This window comes from Macaca nemestrina, chromosome 1 (genome assembly GCF_043159975.1).
Source record: "Macaca nemestrina isolate mMacNem1 chromosome 1, mMacNem.hap1, whole genome shotgun sequence".
NCBI classification, from domain to species: domain Eukaryota; kingdom Metazoa; phylum Chordata; class Mammalia; order Primates; family Cercopithecidae; genus Macaca; species Macaca nemestrina.
The window spans coordinates 25,730,536-25,753,689 of NC_092125.1; the positions used below are offsets into that span (position 1 = coordinate 25,730,536).

The 23,154-nt window shown below is 40.7% G+C and overlaps 1 protein-coding gene across 6 annotated transcripts in view; it reads right to left on the minus strand.

The window, feature by feature from the left end:
* Positions 1–23,154, minus strand: part of LOC105493050 (adenylate cyclase 10) — a 102,048-nt gene that overhangs the window by 51,692 nt on the left and 27,202 nt on the right. For all 6 annotated transcript variants that reach the window (XR_011610810.1, XM_071075085.1, XM_071075084.1 and 3 more), the window contains 8 exons: positions 17,365–17,556; positions 14,457–14,575; positions 14,080–14,156; positions 12,410–12,599; positions 9,092–9,147; positions 4,208–4,361; positions 1,665–1,857; positions 597–683 (listed from right to left, as the gene is read on the minus strand). Coding sequence is in view for 5 of the 6 variants with exons in the window: in XM_071075085.1 (XP_070931186.1) it covers positions 597–683; positions 1,665–1,857; positions 4,208–4,361; positions 9,092–9,147; positions 12,410–12,599; positions 14,080–14,156; positions 14,457–14,575; positions 17,365–17,556 (1,068 nt within the window). In the remaining variant the exon portion in view is untranslated. The remainder of the gene's footprint in view (positions 1–596; positions 684–1,664; positions 1,858–4,207; positions 4,362–9,091; positions 9,148–12,409; positions 12,600–14,079; positions 14,157–14,456; positions 14,576–17,364; positions 17,557–23,154) is intronic.

Genomic DNA, 23,154 nt, shown 5'->3' on the forward strand with positions numbered 1-23,154 from the left:
GAATATGGTTTTAGTGTTTATAAGAGAGGTGGGGACTGAAATATAAATTTGGTGATCCATATATAGCAGACAGTCATGATATTACTGGGAGAGAGAGAGCTAACTCTTGTTGAGTGTTTCTTATGAAAGAGGCACTGTTCTAAGGGTTTCTACATATAATCTAGTCATTTAAACTTACATCTCAGTGAGCTAGGTACTATTATTTTCCTCCATTTGATAGATGATAAAGCAGAAACGTAGAGAGGGTAAGTCACTGCTTGAGGTTGCTCAGGTAGCAAGTGATAGGCCTGGGGGTTCAAATCTCAGTGGTCTGACTACAGAGTCTGCATATGTAACCACTTTGGTACATTATATCTCAACAAAGCATGAAAAAAGGAGGGCTGAGAGAGGTCAGACTCCTAGGACTCTTTTCAAGGCATCTAAATTCTAAGCAGACCTTTAGCTTGAGGTTTGGAAGGATGGAGGAGAATGAAGTACTTTAGGATAAAGCCTTCATATACTGCAAAAGCCTCTTGCCAATGCAGTCAAACCACCTGGCTTCGTGGTGATTTGCCCAGTTTTCTTCCCCCAACTTCTTGACCCACAGATGCTCTTACCTGCTCCAAGATCTTCATAAACAATACTTCCAATTGGTTTTGCTTTTTCAAGGTGCTCATCCTGGAAATCTCCCGAGAAATAGGAAACTGTACAAAGAATTATGAGAATATGAAGCATGGGAAAATAGCAAAGGGAACTACTGGCTGTGCGACTTTGGGCAAAACACTTAACTATTCTGTGTCTTAAAATCCTCATGTGTTAGATAAGTGGTGTCAACCTTTTTGGCCCCAGGGACCAGTTTTGTGGAAAACAGTTTTTCCATGAACTGGGGCAGGGGGGATGATTTTGAGATGATTCAGGTGCATTACATTTATTGTGCACTTTACTTCTATTATTATTACACTGTAATATATGATGAAATAATTATACAACTTACTGTAATGTAGATAGAATCAGTGGGAGCCCTGAGCTTGTTTCCTTGCAACTCGATGGTCCCATTTGGGGGTGATGGGAGACAGTGACAGATCATCAGGCATTAGATTCTCATAAGGAGCATGCAGCCTAGATCGCTTGCATGCACAGTTCACAATAGGGTTCATGCTCCTATGGGAATCTAATGCTGCTGGTGATCTGACAAGAGGAGGAGCTTAGGTGATAATGTGAGCAATGGGGAGTGGCTATAAATAGAGATGAAGCTTCACTTGCTCACCCACTGGTTACCTCCTGCTGTGTGGTCTGGTTTCTAACAGGCCATGGACTAGCACCAGGGGTTGGGGACCCCTGTGTTAGATAATTCAGGAAAAGACAGGGCACAGTCTCTGCACTGGCATCACTTGTAGGAACAGAGAGACTTTGTGTCCCAGAATAGCTAGCATAGCTATGATAGAAAGGTAAGAAAAAATGAGTCAGCAGGTGGTCGTTTGGATTTTTTTGAGTATGGTATTTCAATATACCTCTAATATGTGAAGAATGTGGATGCACATCCAAAGAGGATTGGGAGCCATTTACTCAGCATCTGGATACTCCAGAAATACAGACCAAAGAGATGCTGAGTCACAATGCACCAGAGAGGAGTTGCTGTGCCTGCCCATGGTTATTCGTGCAGAAGTATAATACTAGCTAGTTACCTGAACATGGAAAATGTCATTAAGAAGACAGTAGAACTTTTCATCCAACAGTGTCATGACTTTATTTTGAAGGTTGGTCTGTCGTTCTTTATAATGTTTACAAGTGTCCAGGCCTAGGACATTGACCATGAGCATCTGGATGGTATAGAAGGTTTGATGGAAGCTGATCTTAGTTAATGAAATGGCAATGACCCTGTTTGTGAGAAAATCAAGAATCAGAAGAGAGTTTTTAAATATATATTTTTGAAAATAATAAAGGTTAAAGGAAAGTTCTGTCTTCTCATATTCAGCTATAATGATGGAGATTTTCCAACCTATCTGGCAATTGTTCTTTATTGCTGCTTCTGATATATATACTCCGTCATTCTCCTGTTCCTAAGCCCTGATTAATTTAACTTAGCTAATTCTCTCCTTTCTAGTCCTACTGCCACCCTATACTACCACAATAGCAAGCCACTCTGACTGGGAGCTTCCATTGCCTAACAGCATGAACCGAGGCCTCCTTTATGTGACACACAAGACTTTCCAGAGCCTCATTCTATCCCTTCTTGCCACTCTCTGCCGAGCAATCTACCCTTCACAACAGCAAACAGGTGAGAGTTCCCTGCACACCCAGAGCTGTTTCTCCTCTCCATGCTTTTGCTTATGCTGTCTCCTCAGCCCAGAGTGCTATCACTTCTCATTGCCCCTCATTTGATGTTCATCTTAAGTCTCAGCTCAGGTGTAGCCTCCTGGAAACTATCATCAGTGTCCCAAGGTTGGCTACATATCCTTTCTTCTCTGAACTTCCACAATTCTCTATTGCATGTCTCTATCATTGCCCTCACTACATTCAACTTTTAATGTTATCTGATATGGTTCGGCTCTGTGTCCTCACCCAAATCTCATCCCGAATTGTAATCCCCGAGTGTCAGGAGACAGACCTGTTGGGAAGAGATTGGATCATGAGGGTGGTTCCCCCCATGCTGTTCTCATGATAATGAGGGAGTTCTCATGAGATTTGATGGTTTAAAAGTTTGGCACTTCCTCCTTTGCTCGCTCTCTCCTGCTGCCATGTAAGACACGCTTTGCTTCCCCTTTGCCTTCTGTCATGATTCTAATTTTCCTGAGGCCTCCCCAGCCATGTGGAACTGTGAGTCAATTAAACCTCTTTTCTTTATAAATTGCCCAGTCTCAGGTAGTTCTTTATAGCAGCGTGAAAACGGACTAACACATTATCTCTCTCCTCCTCTTCTGTGAGAGCTCCTTGAGGGCAGAGAGCAGACTTTATTGATATTCAGGGCTTTGGCATTTGTTGACACATGTCCCCACAAAATTCATATGTTAAATTCTTAGCCTCTAGGACCTCAAAGTGTGACCTTATTTGAAAAGAGAGTCGTTGCAGATACAATTAGTTAAGATGAGATCATCCTGGAGTAGGGTGGGCCTCTAATCCAGTATGACTGATGCCCTTATAAAAAGGTGAAATTTGGACACAAACAACACACGGGGAGAATGCCATGTGAAATGAAGGCAGAGATTAGGGTGATGCTTCTACAAGCCATCTTTGAAACACCAAAGATTGCCAGCAACCATCAGAAGCTAGCAGGTGGGCATGAAACAGATTCTTCCTCATGGTCCAGAGAAGAAAAGATGCCTTGATCTCAAACTCCTACTCCTGAGAACTATGAGACTAATTTCTGTTGTAAGCCACCCATTTGTAGCACTTTTTTTACAGAGGCCCTGGCTAATGAATACAGCACTTAGTAGTTCCTGAACATAGTAGGAATTCAATAAATGATTGAATACGTGAATAAACAAATGTCTTCTGACTGTTGTGAATTATCCCTTCAGCAATGGTAAAGATATTTTAAAACTGGCCTTTCTCAGGCCTAACTTTAATGTGGGATAGAGATATAGTTAAGAATATTATAAGATTAACAAGCATTTTCCCCTCATACTGTTTAGGTTAGCTGGGGAAAGGATATGAGACACCGTAATTATTGTCCTGGTCATTGCTACTGTTGTTGAATACCATACTATCTACTTCCATGAGGAAGTAGAATGGATTGTCCCAGAGATAGCCCTCATGATATTCCTTATATGAAAATAAATAAACAACATGAGATAAATATATTAGATCTGTCTTCCAGGGAAAAATCCAAAGACCTCTCATTCTCTATCCCCAGTCTCAGGACTAAACGGTTTGAACTAGTGATTCCCTGTCAGCTAGCTGGATAAACTTACGTGTTTGTTCTGCAGACCAAATCTAGCCTTGATCTCAACATATATGCCAATTGTCTGAATATTGGGATTACTTAGGAAACTTTAAATAACCAAGCCCTACCTGGCATTAAATCAGGATATCCGTGGGTCAGCCCAGTTTCTCTTTTTCTTAGCTCTGTATGTTTATTGTTAGTTATCTATTTAGCACGAGTGTCATGGCATCCAATCATTGTAGGTTATGGATAATTTACATAAGGCAAGTTATAGGAAGGAGAGAAGCATCAAAATAAATCAGGATTCTATGGGTTCACACAGAACAATCATTCCAAGACACTCACCTGTGGTTCTCACCTTGGGCCAGGTACTCAATTTTCGTAAGTATCTGGCTTTTTCCATATCCCGGTAATCCCTCATACATTAAGACCTGGCTGCTTTTAGACATCAAAAATTTCTTCATAATACACATGAAGTAGTTGATCTCTTTATTACGTCCTGTTATTTTTAGTTTTAAAAGAGAGCAAACTCAATCAGCATAAAATAGTCTAGAGATATAAAAAGGCACATAGAAACATTCCTTCTAAAAATATCCTTGGGCCAGGCGCGGTGGCTTACTCCTGTAATCCCAGCACTTTGGGAGGCCGAGGCGGGCGGATCATCTGAGGTGAGGAGTTCGTGACCAGCCTGGCCAACATTATGAAACCCTGTCTCTACTTAAAAAAAAAAAAAAAAAAAAAAAAAATTAGCCAGACGTGGTGGCAGGTGCCTGTAGTCCCAGCTACTCAGGAGACTGAGGCAGGAGAATCGCTTGAACCCAGGAGGCGGAGGTTGCAGTGAGCTGGGATGGCGCCATTGCATTCCAGTCTGGGCGACAAGCAAAACTCAATCTCAAAAAAAAAAAAAAAACCAACTTGGAATTTCTCCATGGCATTGTTCACAGACTTTCTTCAAGCCTTATGCACTTTTTAAGCTAACCATGTAGTTTTGCAGTTTTATTTGATTAGAAGCTGTGAAGGAAAGTATTCTTATAACGCTCATTATAATGTTTAATTATAGTGTAGAAAACTGAGATGTGCTTAGATTACACAATCAGGAATTAAGCCAAGGCTGTCTAACCCTAAAGCTTGTTTGTTGTTGTTGTTGTTGTTGTTTGTTTGTTTTCAACACACTAGAAGTAATCTGTAGACTATTGCATTAGGAAATAAATTTATCAAAGTTAGGTTTCCTACATTAAACAATTATGGATAAAATATTTTTATTTCTGATTCTGTGATAAAGGAAACTTGCCCTCTGTAAATGAAAATTATACTTAATTCAGGGCTACAAAAAGCATTACCAGGGATGAAATTCAATTTGCCTTCAGAAATCATGTACAGATTATTTCTATCATAAGAGCAACTTAAATTCTTAGTGAAAATAAATTGTAGGTTTTTTCTGATTATAAAACTAACATATGCTTACTGTAGAAAATATGGAAAACTTGGAAAAGGAAAAGAAAAAAAAAATCACCTTGGGTTACAACCCTTATTTTTCTTGTGTGTTTTTAAATACTGTAACAACCCTGGCTGAAATCTGAAACTCTGCTCACAGTCTTTGAAATCTGGGTGTACAGGAAGGAGTTGGAAGAATTGTAATTTCTAAGCAGTGAACAATTTCTGTCAAAAAAGGTGGAGACTCATTGAGAACCAACTATTCCTTCTTTGCTGGGCAGATGAATGTGGAGGCCCATTTTGTTATTCATTGATAGAACAAATAAATATCCAGGTATTATCTAATGTCTTTGTTGAAGGACCATTAATCCAAGTGTAGATATTTAATAAAAGGAAGCTAAGTGCTTTGCTTGGTAATATAAATTTCTGAGTATGGCTTAGTGAGAACTACTCAGCAGACCGTATTGCTTCTTTTGGGTGAAATATTCCCTTTCCGAAAATGCATTTGAACCTCAATTTTGTGAGATGTTTTGTGTTTTTCTTTGGCCTGAATGAAGCTCACATAGGAACTCAGAAGATGAGGCTTAAAAGTCTGCATAGCTGCACACACATATATACACATATATACATAAGTAACAAACCTGCACGTTGTGCACATGTGCCCTAGAACTTAAAGTATAATAATAAAAATAAATAAAAATAAAAAAATAAAGTTTCCTAAGGAAGCTTAAAAAAAAAAAAAAAAAAAAAAAAAAAAAGGCTGCCGAGCTGACTCTTCCAGCTCCCTGTGTTCTATTCATACAGAACACCTACAGGTAGAGCCTTATGGATTATCTTTAGCTGGATTCTCAAATGAGGTGGTCTCCTTCACTTGAAATGCCTGCACCTTGTTTCTGGCTAAGCAAAGCCTCAATATCGGGGACTGTTGTCTGCAGTTTTTACCCTAAAAAGCCACTATTTATTTATTATAGTTTTGTTGTCAACCATGTTGTTGCAATTGCATTTATAGCAGCTCTTGTAAAAGAAGGGCATTTCCCATGCTGCTAGCCTCTGACAATCTGTGTTTAGTTATAGCTTGAAGGAAAGGTATGTGGGCCTGATCTTTCTGTCATACTGGTGGAATCAGGGCAAAAAGCCAACTACATCAGACTGAGAAATATACACATAGGCTGCACACAGTTGCTCACACCTGTAATCCCAGCACTTTGGGAGGCCAAGGCGGGCAGATCACGAGATCAGTTCAAGACCAGCCTGGCCAATATGGTGAAACCACATCTCTACTAAAAATACAAAAAGTAGCTGGGTGCGGTGGTGCGCACCTGTAATCCCAGCTACTTGGGAGGCTGAGGCAGAAGAATCGCTTGAACTCAGGAGGCAGAGGTTGCAGTGAGCTGAGATCACACCACTGCCTCCAACCTGGGCAAGAGAGTGAGACTCTGTCTCAAAAAAACAAAAAAAGAAATATACACATAATGTGTTCTAATGTGACTGTCATGTTGGGTCTGCAGTCTTATAGAAAGAAGGTTAGGATTCTGTTGCTGTCAGTTTTTAAAATAAGTATATCCTAGGATGACAAGCAAGGCCTCAGAGGAGGGCGAGAGTGGGTATTCCTTCTCTCTAGCTTCCGGAGTTTTGGAATCTGGACTTAAATGAAGTGATTGGCTTGAAGACCCTGAAAACTACCTGAAAGCAGTGAAAGTGAGGCATTTCTCCTGGCCCAAGTGTTTTTTGCAGTTCTGGAACTGTTGCCCTCCTTCAGGCTCTGCTGACCCCAAGATTGTGGCCTGATATTTCTCCAAAGTGTGAGACAGAGCCTTCTCTTAATTGCCTTAACACAGTTAAGACCAAGATTTAACTTATGATAAGACTTTCGGGGATGTTTGTGTCTGACAGAAGGAAATTACAAGTGCTACTCGAAGTGGCTGCCTTCAGAATCCACAGGCCAATCTTCGTTGGGTCTCTTCTCTCATAGGTATATCCCTGCCTCATTTTAGGTCTACTCCAGTCTAATCTCGAATTATCTTTTGTACAATAAGGGCCCTATCACCAGGAATCACAAAAATATCACTTCCAAATGGGTTGTAGACTTAAATATAAAAGGTAAAAACAAAATTTCTGAAAAAAATGCTAGAAAAATATCTCCGTGATTTTTGGGTAATGAAAGGTATCTCATGTAGTATACAGAAGCACTAACTATAAAAGACAGGTAAATTTGATTACATTAAAATTAAGAATTCTGCATATTAAATGCATAACTGAGAGTAAAAAGGCAAGTACAGAGTGGGAAAAGTGATATACAGTACAAACAAATGACAAAGGACCCATTTCTAGAATGTGTAAATAATTCCAAAAGATAATCAAAATACAACCCAGTTGAAAAGTAGGTGAAAAATTGTACAAGTACTTTAAAAAAATGTCTGGGCTGGGCACAGTGGCTCACGCCTGTAATCCCAGCACTTTGGGAGGCTGGGGTGGGCGGATCACTTGAAGCTAGGAGTTCAAGACCAGTCTGGCCAATATGGTGAAACCCTATCTCCACTAAAATACAAAAATTAACTGGGCATGGTGGCGGGCACCTGTAATCCCAGCTACTCAGGAGGCTGAGACATGAGAATCACTTGAACCCAGGAGGTAGAGGTTGTAGTGAGCCAAGATTGCTCCATTGTACTCCAGCCTGGGCAACAGAGTGAGATTCTGTCTCAAAATAAATAAATAAATCAGTCCAAATGGTCAAAAAACTTATGAAAAAGGAGCTCAACCACATCAGGGAAATACAAATGGAAACCATAACAAGATACCACTATATACCCAACAGAATTATTGAAAGGATAAAGATTAATTAAACTAAGTTGTTGCCAAAGATGAAGAACAACTGGAACTCTCTTAACATACTCGATCAGAAAAGAAAGAAATACAACCATTTTGGAAAACTACTTGGCATCATCTACCAAAATTGCACCCTTTGTCCCAACAATTTCAGTCCTACATTTTACATTGTACTCAACAGAAATGCATACATGCGTTCACCAAAAGACTGTGTAAGAATGTTTGTAGCAATATTATTCATAAGAACCAAAAACTGGAAATAACCCAAATGTTGTACAGTAACAGAATGGGTAAATTGTTGTATATGTATAAAAATGGAATACTACATAGTAATGACAGAGAATGAATTACAGCTACACCCAACAATATGGATGAATTATACAACACACCATTGAGTAAGAGAAAGTATATATAAGGCATATATAATTATGCAATGTATGATTCCATCTGTATCAATTTTTTAAACAGGGGAAAGGAAGTAGGAAAGAGCAATCCTGGTGTATTCCTATTTTTCTATTTCTTTCTTTTTTTTTTTTTTTTGAGACAGAGTCTCGCTCTGTTGCCCAGGCTGGAGTGGAGTGGCCGGATCTCAGCTCACTGCAAGCTCCGCCTCCGGGGTTTACGCCATTCTCCTGCCTCAGCCTCCCGAGTAGCTGGGACTACAGGCGCCCGCCACCTCGCCCGGCTAGTTTTTTGTATTTTTTTTTAGTAGAGACGGGGTTTCACCGTGTTACCCAGGATGGTCTCGATCTCCTGACCTCGTGATCCGCCCGTCTCGGCCTCCCAAAGTACTGGGATTACAGGCTTGAGCCACCGCGCCCGGCCTATTTTTCTATTTCTTAACTTGAACGATGATTATATTTTCACTTTGTGATAATTCATTAAGTTGCACACTTATCATTGATGTATTTTCCTGCATGTTTTGTTATAGTTCAATAAAGAAGTTTAAAATCAAGGCCTACTACCTACCCAGCAAAGGGTAATCCTCCTTTCTGTTGCAGATGAGGCACGCCATACCAAACATGCTGAAGAAAAAAAAAAAAAAAAAAAAAACAGATGTTAGATTCAAAACAGGGAAATATTGAGAGCAAGAGTGACTAGTTCTTAGTCCCCAGAAAGTTTCCTTCTCAATTGCTAACATGAGTCTATCCCCTGACTCAAGGGTTGCAAATGCCAAGAGAAGGAGAAAGGAGAAGGTCTTACTTGATAGTGGAGAATCCAAAGAACTCAGGAAGCATCTGTTTCCATAGCACCTGGCACATTGTTCAATAAATGCTTGTTGAGTCTGCACTGGTAGAGGAAACCCCTTTCTAAGGAGATCAGACACCTGATATACGGCCCAATAGACTTCAATGTGGTGCAGAGTCACACATTCTGCAAAAATTCCACCAATTGCTTAAACAATAATAGCGCACCTTTTTTTAAGCACATGCTATGTGTCTGGTGCAGTTCCAAGTGCTTTACATGCATCATTTTCTTTAATCCTGACAAAAACATTGCTCAGAAGTACTACTTGGCTGGGAGCAGTGGCTCACGCCTGTAATCCCAGCACTTTGGGAGGCCGACGCGGGCAGATCACAAGGTCAGGAGATCGAGATCATCCTGGCTAACATGGTGAAACCCCGTCTCTGCCAAAAATACAAAGTGAAATTAACCGGGCATGGTGGCAGGCGCCTGTAGTCCCAGCTCCTCGGGGAGGCTGAGGCAGGAGAACGGCGTGAACCTGGGAGGCAGAGCTTGCAGTGAGCCGAGATCGCGCCACTGCACTCCATCCTGGGCGACCGAGCGAGACTCCGTCTAAAAAAAAAGAAAGAAAGAAAAAAGCACTACTGGCCAGACGCAGTGGCTCACACTTGTAATCCCAGCACTTTGGGAGGCTGAAGCAGCTGAATCATCTGACGTCAGGAGTTTGAGACCAGCCTGACCAACATGGTGAAACTCTGCCTCTACTAAAAATACAAAAATTAGCTGGACGTGGTGGCATGCGCCTGTCATTCCAGCTACTCTGGAGGCTGAGGCAGGAGAATCGCTTGAATCCAGGAGACGGAGGTTGTAGTGAGCCAAGATCATGCCATTGCATTCCATCCTGGTCAACAAGAGCAAAGTTCCATCTCAAAAAAAAAAAAAGAAAGAAAAAAAAAGTAGTATGACTATTATGTTCATTTCGCCAGTGAGGAAATTCAGGCACAAGACCCCACAGCAGGTAGTAACACAGGATACTGACAGTGTCCCAGCATAGGCCAGGGTGCATATGTTTCCTCACTCCGTAACAGTATCTCTTGAAGAAGCCTTTTACTCAAAATGGATTATGCCCTTCTCTGAACTACAATACTACTTTGTTATGCCTCTCTTATAGCATATATCGAAGGTTCCCATGTAACGTACAGCTAAGTTTGTGTATGTTGGTCTTCCCCACTTTATTGTGAATTTTCTAGGCAGGAACTGGGTCCTGTTCATATGTGTATGTGTATTTCTACACTCTTTTATCTACAGAGATGGTACAGAAAAATCATGAAGAGTGCAGGCTTTGGGATAAGATAGTCCTGGGTTTGCATAGTAAACTGACTGCATTAATGGCCCCAGTACTTGTATCTATGCCCTTTGCCGTGTAACTTGGCTGAGTCCTCTCATTCTGGACTCAGCCTTGTGAATGCTTTCGTCAATGGACTGTCTGCAAACATAAGACAAGAAGAGGCTTGAAAAATGCTTTTGCATTGGGTCTGCTCTCTTGCTCCTCCAATATTGCCAGGACAAACATACTGGATGGAAGATGAGACACATAGAACCTAATTGCCCTAATTACCCCAACTGAGGCCGCTAACTTGGCCGATAGCCTGTTGAACCCCAGGCATGTGAATAAGCCAAGACAAGATCAACCAAATCCAGCCAAGATCAACTGAACCCCACATTTGTGAGAAAAACAAATGTTTATTTTTGCACACCACTGAGGTTTTGTGATTGCCCGTAAGGTCACATTATTGTGACTGAATCTTGACTCCATTGCACACTATAGATATAGCCATAGACAAGTCATTTAACATCTCTGAGCCTCAGTTTTTGAATTTATAAAATGGAAATTATAATAGTTTATATCTCATATGGTCAATATTAAGACTAAATTATATATTTTGAGGTAAAGTACCTGATGTTTAATAAGTACTCACTAAAAATTATTATTCATTCATGTATTCAAACTGCACTTTCTTGATGGCCTATGTACGCCAAGCACAGTGCTCAGCCTCAGGAATACTGAAGTGAATAATAAAGACACTTTGACCCAACTGCAGCCCTGGTTCTCTTATCTGACTCTTGAAGACCTTGATTCTAGCTTGCTAACAAAAAGAATAACAACTTTCTGCTTTCCGTGCTATTCATTTATTCATCATTATTGAGGACCTACTGTATATCAAGCACTGGGGATATAAGAATAAAGAAATAATTAGTATCTTCAAAGAGTTCACAGTGTAACAAGTGAAAAGTATAGCAAGTGAATAATTGTGATATAGGGTGAGGAGTGTTCTAATGGAGTCATATGCTATAGGAGGAGAAAAGGAAGAGGAAGGAGGAAGACAAAGGAGGAAAGAGCTTAACTGTCTAGCTGGGATGGGGAATTCATAGAGGAATGTCTATGAATCCCTCGAGCTGGGTTTCAAAAATTGACTGTGGTTTTCCCAATAAACCAGGAGTGGGTGGGTGCTGATGAGGACAATCTACTTAAACAACCCAGAGGAGGGGGCACAGGAGGAGATGAGTTTGGAAAGGCAGGTGGTACCCTGTATGTCATTGCAGAGATTTTGAACATCACCATGAAAATGACTAAAAGCCATCGAAGGATTTTAAGCTTCAAAGTGACACCCATAAATCGATGCTGAGCTTTTGGGGAATGTATGTCACTAAAGACTTAGAGGAGGAAAAATATCTTACACTCTTCTAACCCTATTCGGCATATGGTTGACATAATTAGTAAATATTTAATGGTTGGTGATTGGGCCCATTTGGGTGCAAATAGATACTCAAATGAGAGGATTTTTTCTTTGGTTTGTACAACTTTGAAGAATCACCCTCATATTCTCAGATCTGAGTAGAGAATGGGTTCTTCCACCATGCCATAGCGTCAGTCGGATGGAGGAAAGATTAAGGATTTTGAAGTCTAGGACTTGGTCTGGGGAAAGCATAGATTTCAACTTCTTGAATTGGCTCCAAATCTTAAACAGGTGATTGCTTTGCTATCATAATTCTCCCACTTCTTTTCTAAAATATACTTCAAAATTAATGCTCCACACTCACACTTTCTCAGTACGGCCCAAATACTGATACAATGGTCCAGAATCTCCAACACCTTTCATAACTTTCTTTGGAAGCTCTTTAAAAAAGTAGGCTGGTAGGTTGCTGCCATTGTAGGTGACAGAGTCACAGGTCACAATTCCTGGGTAGTACATCATCATCCTGGCAGCTATGTTGACTTTTTGACCAATTACTATAACAAGAAAGATAAAGTCAAAGATCAGGGAAATAACAGCCATTGAACCGAATGTAATCTGAAACATACTGTCCCCAAATAGCATGTTTACCCTTTACTCCCTTTGTCGCTCATGAATGACATACAAGTCTAGCCTCAAGACCCATATTCAGCCAATGGCTGTTAACAAAATATCCAGGGAGTTAATCAGCCATTAGCAAAGTTTCTGCCTCACCTGGGAGGCCAAGAGAATCATCTGCTCAGGGATGGAAGGGCCTTGAGTATGGAGCAGGCTCTGTAAGTGGGATGGCCACAGCACTGAAGGCTCTCACAGAAGGTGTGAACTGGTCTTCTAATACAAGGTGGACAAACACAAGCTCGGGCCTGGGGTACTGATCCCCATATGAGACACAAAATCGTGTCTGTATGCTCCTATGAATAAACCTTCATTTGGCAATTTCTTGATTTAGTAAATGGGCTAGAAGAGGCGTGCATGGAGAATTGAAGCACAGGCTCTGAAGGCAGACTGTGCAGGGTTGAACACCAGCTCTACCTCTAACTATGTGCAAATTACTTGGGGCAATTACTTTAAATAACTCCTCATGCCTCCATTCTCTAACCTATAAAATAGGGATGATAATAGTATCTATCTCAGAGGGTAGTTTATGAAGATTAATGAGTTAATACACGCTTATCACTTTGAACAGCGGCTGGCTGCTTGTAAGCCCTCAATTAATATTACTACAAGTGAGGTAGCAAATGTATCACTTTAACATAAACTTGAATACTTCTGAACAAGATACTCTTTTTAAAAACTATTTATTGTGGAGAAATTTGGCCATAAAATAAAATATAATTTAATGAATTTCCGTATACCCATCACCCCATCCCAATAAGCCATTAGCCCATCTCCAATCCTGCCCCATCCTCACCCCCATACACTCCCCACCCTGTGTACTTTTGAAGAAAATCTCAGGCATTGTATCATTTCAGACATAACTATCTTGATATTTTACATATATTCAGTATTTTAGACGCATTATTGCTGAAAATCTTAAACCCTGATAGGATGGAAGAGGGAAGTAATAGAGTCGTGAAATCTGGAGATAACATTTACTTACTACTACTCTCTTTTGAGAGTATCACTATTTTTCAGTAATATCAACATTCATAATTTTTAAGGAGTTCTAGCCTATTCCAGGAATTAAGAGAAGTAACTACTTATTGTTAACAGGAAGTTATTACAGGAGTCCCTCATTCCATCAACATATAGCCTCCCACTGCTCCCCTCCCATGACTACATATTTCTCATACTCATGCGGAGCCCCAGAAATGCACACTCTGCAAGCATTGAGAGCTCCATGGCTTGGCTCCATCTGGAAGACTTTCTGAGGACAGGGCCCATGTCTCACTCATTTTTGTGCTTCCTCCCACAAAGCCCAGTGGCAAGGTGCTGTGTTTGCGGAAAGAAAAGTGGAGATGAGCTGACTCAGCACACCTGTGTACTCGTGTCTCACAGTGTGTCCAACGATCCCACAGAAGACAATCCCACTGGCAACGCCGATGGATACAGTTCTGGTGCAGGGGAGACAAGATTTGTGGGGAAAGAGACAAAGATAATGAGCATAGAGAAAGTGGGAAGGGTGGGAAATAATGCCTGGGTTGGGAAAGGGTGGGAAAGGATTTTCTCTATCCGTTGGAATTAGTTTATGGCATTTCTACATGGCCCGGAGATGCGAGGGAGGAACAACAGTTTAAGACACAGGACTAAGTTCTTAATTAATTCTTCTTTCTTTCCTGTTCCCTGCATGCCCTCCCCTACGAATGCCTCAAAAGGGTCAGGGACCACTGGGTGGGACCAGGGTCAACACTCACTGGATTTTGTGGACTTGAGAGCAGAAGTCAAATATATCCATAGCACATTCCAGAGCATGAGTGAGCTCGTCAGGTACCTTTTCCCCAGGGAAGCCAAAGACACAGAGGAAAGAGCAGCCCTGTGAGGGAGAGAGACAGCAACCACAGCTGATGGACAGTGTGCTTTCAACTGACGGGCCAGAAGGCTCAACAGAGAGCCGGCGGCAATTTTCGGCTTCTGAATCAAATTTCATCATGATTTCTCTCACAGTATTTTATTTTTAGTACACTTCAATCACTTCTACTGCATCATCAACAGGAGGGCTTGAGCCCTGGAGAAGGGCTTGTTTTGCTCCAGATGTAGTGAATAGGGCTGAGCTATCTGTGTGCATGCTCCAGCTTACTCTCTCCTGTGGCCAAGGTCCATGCTGCAAGGTGCTCAGTTTAAGTCTATGAAGCAGCAGCACAGAGCAGTGGAAAAGGCACCAGCTGTGGAATCAGAAAGTCTCTGTTCTCAAGCCACTTCTCAACTGTGGAAACTTAGTAAGTCAATTACAATCTAGGAACTTCTGTTTATCTATCTGAAAATGGATATACTGTAGACCTGCTGAGATGCTTTTGCCTATTAAAAGAATTAATGTGTTATATATTCAAAAAGTCATCGTAAACTATAAAGTACTTTGCAGATACTGTTATCATTCTTAGGGATAAAGGCTTAGGCTGCGAGTAGGTTTTCTTATCATAAAGCTAACTGTTCCATGCAATGAGTCAATTCTAAAGCTTGGCATTTGTAGTATTAGTCACTTAAAAAATGACCTCAGTCAGGTGCTGTTGTCTGTAAGAAAAGGGCATTGTGAATAAAGGAAGATGGGTTGAAATTTTGAGTTTTTGACATGTTACATCCTGATAAAATGCAAAGAATGCTAAAATAACCTCAGTTTCTTCAACCCTGTCCAAAAGAATTTGATCAACTATTAGATCTTTAAAAGAACTGGGATCTGCCTTGACGTGAAGGGAGAAACCCTGCTTCTAGGTATGTGTAAAGAGGGCCACCCCTTTGGGGGAAGCAGGGAGCCCATTTTGCCAGCAAATTTATGTAGTGACCTGGCAAGAGCTTTTGATATCCCCAGCTCTCATTTATTGCGTGCTGACTCTAAGATAGGCATTACACCAAGTGCCTCACACATATTACATTATTTAAAACTTTCCACAATCATTTGAGGCAAATACTATCCCCATTCAAAGAGGAATAAACCAAGGCTCAGAGAAGTTCAATGACTTGCTAAGTCTCACAGCTGGGAATCTTTGGAGCCACGTCTGCAAGACACGAAAGACTGTTCTCTTAGATTCTATACTCTTTTCTTATGATACCCATGAGTCAATATTGAAGAAGATACTGGAGGCACCAGGCTGGAAGTAATCCCTTTCCCAGAACTCCCATAGCACAGAGTTAGTTCGTCTCATATGGAATGCATGCTTCCTGCCTAGTTGTGTCAATGTGTGTGTTACTCATCTCTGCTGCCCAGCCCTAGTTTTTCATCTTCTATGAAATGCTCAGTAAATGCTTGTTGTATTAGTGAGTGAGTGGATGCAGGGCAGCAATTAAGTGCTCTGCTTTTAATACACAAAAGGAATTGAGATGGGAAATCAATTCTCACATATGCATCTGTGGTCCTTTGTTCATCACATCACTTTTCTCTGAATTGATTAAGAACAGAGTGAAGACCAGGCACGGTGGCTCACGCCTGTAATCCCAGCACTTTGGGAGGCCGAGGCAAGTGGATCACTTGAGGTCAGGAATTCGAGACCCACCTGGCCAACATGGCGAAACCCCATCTCTATTAAAAATACAAAACTTAGCTGGGTGTGGTGGTGCATGCCTGTAATCCCAGCTACTCAGGAGACTGAGTCAAGAGAATCGCTTGAACCCGGGAGGCGGAGGTTGCAGTGAGCCGAGATTGCACCACTGCATTCCAGCCTGGGCAACAGAGCAAGACTCTATCTCAAAAAAAAAAAAAAAACAGAGTGAAAACACCTGGGAGCAGAGGCAGTGCCCTCCCTACCATGGATGAAAATAAAGGGGGAACTGGAGGTGTTGACATGGCAAGTGGGCATTCTTGGAAACACGTCTGGGGTGTGAAGGTTGCTAGACTCCTGACCCGAAACCCCTGGGTAATACATCATGCGCTGGGCTGGAGACTTACGTGTAGTGAGAGGTAGCCCAGCGTAGTGAGCTCAGACAGGGATGGCAGACTGCCTGGGTTTGAATCCCAGCCTCCCCCTTTACTAACTTGATGATCATGAGCAAAACGTAATCTCACCTTGTCCTGGCATCCTAATCTCTGTTTCAGCATCCTCATCTATATAATGAGGATAATGACAAGAGCATTTACCACTCAGAGTGGTCATGAGGATGAAATGAGTCAATACAGATCAGGTCCTGAGAACAGTGCCTGGCACAGAGTAAGTGCCATATCCACCATAGAATTTGTAATTATAAAGACTGGCCTTCTAGGTTAAATTTCTTTTTTTGTTTGGTTGAGACGGAATCTTACTATATAGCCCAGGCTGGAGTGCAGTGGCGTGATCTCGGCTCACCACAACCTCCGCCTCTCAGGTTCAAGCCATTGTCCTGCCTCAGCCTCCTGAGTAGCTGAGATTATAGGCACTTGCCACCACACCTGGCTAATTTTTGTATTTTTAGTAGAGACAGGGTTTCACTATGTTGGCTAGGCTGATCTTGAACTCCTGATCTCAAGTGATTCGCCTGCCTCGGCCTCCCAAAGAGCTGGGATTACAGGCGTGAGCCACCACACCCAGCCTCTAGGTTAAATTTCCCATGTCTGTTCTCTCCGTCTCACCAATGTGCTTGTCCATGAATGCTAACCTCAAACTATTGGTAGGTTCCCATCCCATAGTTCACACTTACCTTGTCAAACATGAAGACTTTATTGATTTGGCCTTGGAAGATCTTCAGGACAGATGTGATGTGTATATAGGCATCCTGGATGGCTGGGCCTATCTCTTCTGCTTTGTCTTGGTCTTCAAACATCAGGTTCACAAACACAATCGTCACTGGACGAAGCTCAGACAAATAGCCCTGAAGCTGTTTGTCATCAATCTGCAAAGTAGACAGCAGCTTTCTGTAGGTGTCCTTGGCAGTGGATCCCTCCTCCAACACTGCCCCCACCTCATACCTGAAATCATCTAGGGAATGTCTACCTCAGAATGTATGAGGTAAAACGTGACAGAGCCAGCATGCCTGAAGTCAAGCAGATGGAAATAGAACCAAAATCCCTCTCTTCCAGTGGGGACTTATACATGTGCTAATTTTTGGCCAGCAACCACTCCATTACCCCAACAACTGGCTTCCTCATGCCAATATGAGCCATCGCAATAAGGGAAAGAACTACTGTTCTTTTTGGCTCTCTTAGTTTTTAAAAAAATTTAAAAATTTTTTAATTTTTGTAGATCTATAGTAAATGTACATATTTATGTGTTACATGAGATATTTTGATACAGGCATGCAATGTGTGATAATCACATCAGGGTAAATGGATTATTCATCCCCTCAAGCATTTATTGTTTGTGTTACAAACAATCCAATTATACTCTTTTAGTTATTTTAAAAATGTATGGTTGTGTTAGTCCGTTCTCCCACTGCTATAAAGAACTACCTGAGACTAGGTAATTTACAAAGAAATGAGATTTAATTGACTCACAGTTCCCTGGGCTGTACAGGAAGCATGGCTGGGGAGGACTCAAACTTATAATACGGGGGAAGATGAAGGAGAAGCAGGCATGTCTTATATGGCCAGAGGAGAGCAGGGGGAAGTGCTACACACTTTTAAACAACCAGATCCCATGAGAACTCATTCACTATCATGGGAACAGCAAGGGTGTAATCTACCCCTATGATCTAATCACCTTCTACCAGTCCCCTCCACCAACATTGGGGATTATAATTCAACATGAGATTTGGGAGGGGATACAAATCCAAATCATATCAATGATTATATTATTTTTTACTATAGTTACTCTGTTGTGCTAGCAAACACTAGGTCTTTCTCATTCTTTCTCATTTTTTGTACTCATTGACCATCCCCAATTCCTCCTCATCCCCCACTACCCTTCCCAGCCTTTGATAGCCATCCTTATATTCTCTATCCCCATGAGTTCAATGGTTTTATTTTTTATTTTTATTTTTATTTTTTTGAGACAGAGTCTCGCTCTGTTGCTCAGGCTGGAGTGCAGTGGCACGATCTCGGCTCACTGCAACCCCTGCCTCCTGGGTTCAAGTGATTCTCCTGCCTTAGCTTCCTGAGTAGCTGGGATTACAGGCACGTACCACCACACCCGGCTAATTTTTGTATTTTTAGTAGAGATGAGGTTTCACCATGTTGGTTAGGCTGGTCTCCAACTCCTGCCCTCATGATCTGCCCGCCTCGGCCTCCCAAAGTACTGGGATTACAGGCATGAGCCACCGTGCCCAGCCCAACAGTTTTAATTTTTAGCACCCACAAATAAGTGTGAACATGCGGTTTCTCTTTCTATACCTGGTTTATTTCACTTAACATATTGACTTCCAGTTCCATTCATGTTGTTGCAAATGACAGATCTCATTCTTTTTTATGACTGAATAGTACTTCGTTGTGTAAATGTACCACATTTTCTTTATCCATTTCTCTGTTGATGGACACTTAAGTTGCTTCCAAGTCTTGACTATTGTGAATAGCACCGCGGTAAACATGGGAGTGCAGATATCTCTTCAATATATTGATTTCTTTTGAGTATGTATCTAGGAGTAGAATTTCTAGATTGTATGGTAGCTCTATTTTTTAGCTTTTTGAGGACTTTCAAACTGTTCTCCATAGTGGTTGTGCTAATTTACATTCTCATTAACAGCGTACAAGGATTCCCTTTTTTTCGCATCCTGTCCAGCATTTGTTATTGCCTGTCTTTTGGATAAAAGTCATTTTAACTGGGATGAGATGATAATCTTATTGTAGCTTTGATTTTCATTTATCTGATGATCAATGATGTTGAGCACCTTTTCACATACTTGTTTGCCATTTGTATGTCTTCTTTGAGAAATGTCTATGTAGTTTTTTTTTTTTTTTTTTTTTTTTTTTTGAGACGCAGTCTCACTCTGTTGCCCGGGCTGGAGTGCAGTGGCATATCTCAGCTCACTGCAACCTCCACCTCCCAGGTTCAAGCGATACTCTTGCCTCAGCCTCCTGAGCAGCTGGGATTACAGGCACCCGCCACTACACCCAAGTACTTTTTTGTATTTTTAGTAGAGATAGGGTTTCACCATGTTGGCTAGGCTGGTCTTGAACTCCTGATCTCATGATTTGCCCACCTTGGCCTCCCAAAGTGCTGGGATTACAGGTGTGAGCCACTGTGCCTGGCCTTATTCAGATCTTTTACCCATTTTTTAAATTGGATTATTAGACTTTTTTCTAAGGAGCTGTTAGAGCTCCTTATATATTCTGGAGATTAATTCCTTGTCATATGGGTAGTTTGCAAATACTTTCTTCCATTTCTTCACTTTGTTGACAGTTTCTTTTGCTGTGCAGAAACTTTTAAAGCTTGATGTTAAAATCAATGTGCAAAAAACACAAGCATTCCTGTACACCAATAACAGACAGAGAGTCAAATCATGAGTGAACTCCCATTCACAATTGCTTCAAAGAGAATAAAATACCTAGGAATCCAACTTATAAGGGATGTGAAGGACCTCTTCAAGGAGAACTACAAACCACTGCTCAATGAAATAAAAGAGGACACAAACAAATGGAAGAATATTCCATGCTCATGGAGAGAAAGAATCAATATCATAAAAATGGCCATACAGGCCAAGGTAATTTATAGATTCAATGCCATCCCCATCAAGCTACCAATGACTTTCTTACAGAATTGGAAAAAACTACTTTAAAGTTCATATGGAACCAAAAAAGAGCCCGCATTGCCAAGACAATCCTAAGTCAAAAGAACAAAGCTGGAGGCATCACGCTACCCGACTTCAAACTATACTACAAGGCTACAGTAACCAAAACAGCATGATACTGGTACCAAAACAGAGATATAGACCAATGGAACAGAACAGAGCCCTCAGAAATAATACCACACATCTACAACCATCTGATCTTTGACAAACCTGACAAAAACAAGAAATGGGGAAAAGATTCCCTATTTAATAAATGGTACTGGGAAAAGTGGCTAGCCATATGTAGAAAGCTGAAACTGGATCCCTTCCTTACACCTTATACAAAAATTAATTCAAGATGGATTAAAGACTTAAATGTTAGACCTAAAACCATAAAAACCCTAGAAGAAAATCTAGGCAATACCACTCAGGATGTAGGCATGGGCAAGGACTTCTTGACTAAAACACCAAAAGCGATGGCTACAAAAGCCCAAATAGACAAATGGGATCTAATTAAACTAAAGTGCTTCTGCACAGCAAAAGAAACTACCATCAGAGTGAACAGGCAACCTACAGAATGGGAGAAAATTTTTATAATCTACCCATCTGACAAAGGGCTAATATCCAGAATCTACAAAGAACTTAAACACATTTACAAGAAAAAAATTAAACAGCCCCATCAAAAAGTGGGCAAAGGATATGAACAGATTTCTCAAAAGAAGACATTTATGCAGCCAACAGACACATGAAAAAATGCTCATCATCACTGGCCATCAGAGAAATGCAAATCAAAACCACAATGAGACATCATCTCATACCAGTTAGAATGGCAATCATTAAAAAGTCAGGAAATAACAGGTGCTGGAGAGGATGTGGAGAAATAGGAACACTTTTACACTGTTGGTGGGACTGTAAACTAGTTCACCCATTGTGGAAGACAGTGTGGTGATTCCTCAAGGATCTAGAACTAGAAATACCATTTGACCCAGCCATCCCATTACTGGGTATATACCCAAAGGATTATAAATCATGCTGCTATAAAGACACATGCATGTGTATGTTTATTGCAGTACTATTCACAATAGCAAAGACTTGGAACCAACCCAAATGTCCATCAGTGATAGACTGAATTAAGAAAATGTGACACATACACACCATAGAATACTATGCAGCCATAAAAAGGGATGAGTTCATGTCCTTTGTAGGGACACAGATGAAGCTGGAAACATCATTCTGAGCAAACTATCGCAAGGACGGAAACCAAATGCCACATGTTCTCACTCATAGGTGGGAATTGAACAATGAGAACGCTTGGATGCAGGGTCGGGGACATCACACACTGGGGCCTGTCGTGGAGTGGGGGGAGGGGGAGGGATAGCATTAGGAGATATACCTAATGTAAATGATGAGTTAATGAGTGCAGGACACCAACGTGGCACATGTATACATATGTAACAAACCTGCACGTTGTGCACATGTACCCTAGAACTTAAAGTATAATTTTAAAAAATACAAAAATAAAAGATTAAAAAAAGTTCATAAATGAAACTAAGTTTTTATCTGATAAAATAATTCTAAAAAAAAAAAACTTGATGTTATCCCATCTGTCCATTTTTGCTTTGGTTGCCTGTGTTTGTGGGGTATTACTCAAGAAATCTTTGCCCACTCCAATGTCCTTGAGAGTTTCTCCAATATTTTCTTGTAGTAGTTTCATAGTTTGAGGTCTCAAAGTCTTTAATCCATTTTGACTTGATTTTTGTATATAGTGAGAGATAGGAGTCTAGTTTCATTCATCTGCATATGGATATCCAGTTTTTCCCAGCACAATTTATTGAAGGGATTGTCTTTTCCTTAATGTATATTCTTGGCTCTTTTGTCAAAAATTAGTTCACTGTAGATGTATGAATTTATTTCTGGGTTCGCTGTTCTGTTCCACTCCTCTACGTGTCTGTTTTTATGCCAGTACTATGCTGTTTGGGTTGCTATAGCTCTGTGGTATAGTTTGAAGTCAGGTAATATGATTCCTCCTGATTTATTCTTTTTGCTTAGGATAGCTTTAGCTACTCTGAGTCTTTTGCGGCTCCATGTAAATTTGAGAATTTTTTTCTATTTCTGTGAAGAATGTCATTGGTATTTTGATAGGTATTGCTTTGAATCTGTAGATTGCTTTGGTTAATACGAATATTCTTCCAATCTATGAACATGGAATATCTTTCATTTTTTTTTGTGGACTCTTCAATTTCTTGCGTCAACATTTTATAGTTTTCATGGTAGAGATCTTTCACTTCTTTGGTTAATTACTAGGTACTTTATTTTATTTTAAGCTATTGTTAACAGGATTACTTTCTTGATTTCTTTTTCAGATTGTTCACTGTTAGATATAGAAATGCTGATTTTTGTATGATGATTTTGTATACTGTGACTTTGTTGAATTTGTTTATCAGTTCTAATGGTTTTTTGGTGGAGTCTTTAGGTTTTTCCAAATATAATAAGATAATCTGAAAACAAGGATAATTTGACTTTTTCCTTTCCAATTTGTATGCCATTTCTTTCTTTCTCTTGTCTGATTACATAGGACTTCCAGTATTATGTTGAAAAACAGTGGTAAAGTGGGCATCCTTGTGTTCCAGGTCTTAGAGGAAAGGCTTTCAGTTTCTCCCTATTCAGCATGATACTAGCGGTTGGTCTATTGTATATGGCTTTTCTTATGTTGAGGTATGTTCCTTCTATACACAGTTTTTTGGGAATTTTTATCATGAAGGGATGTTGAATTTTATCAACTGCTTTTTC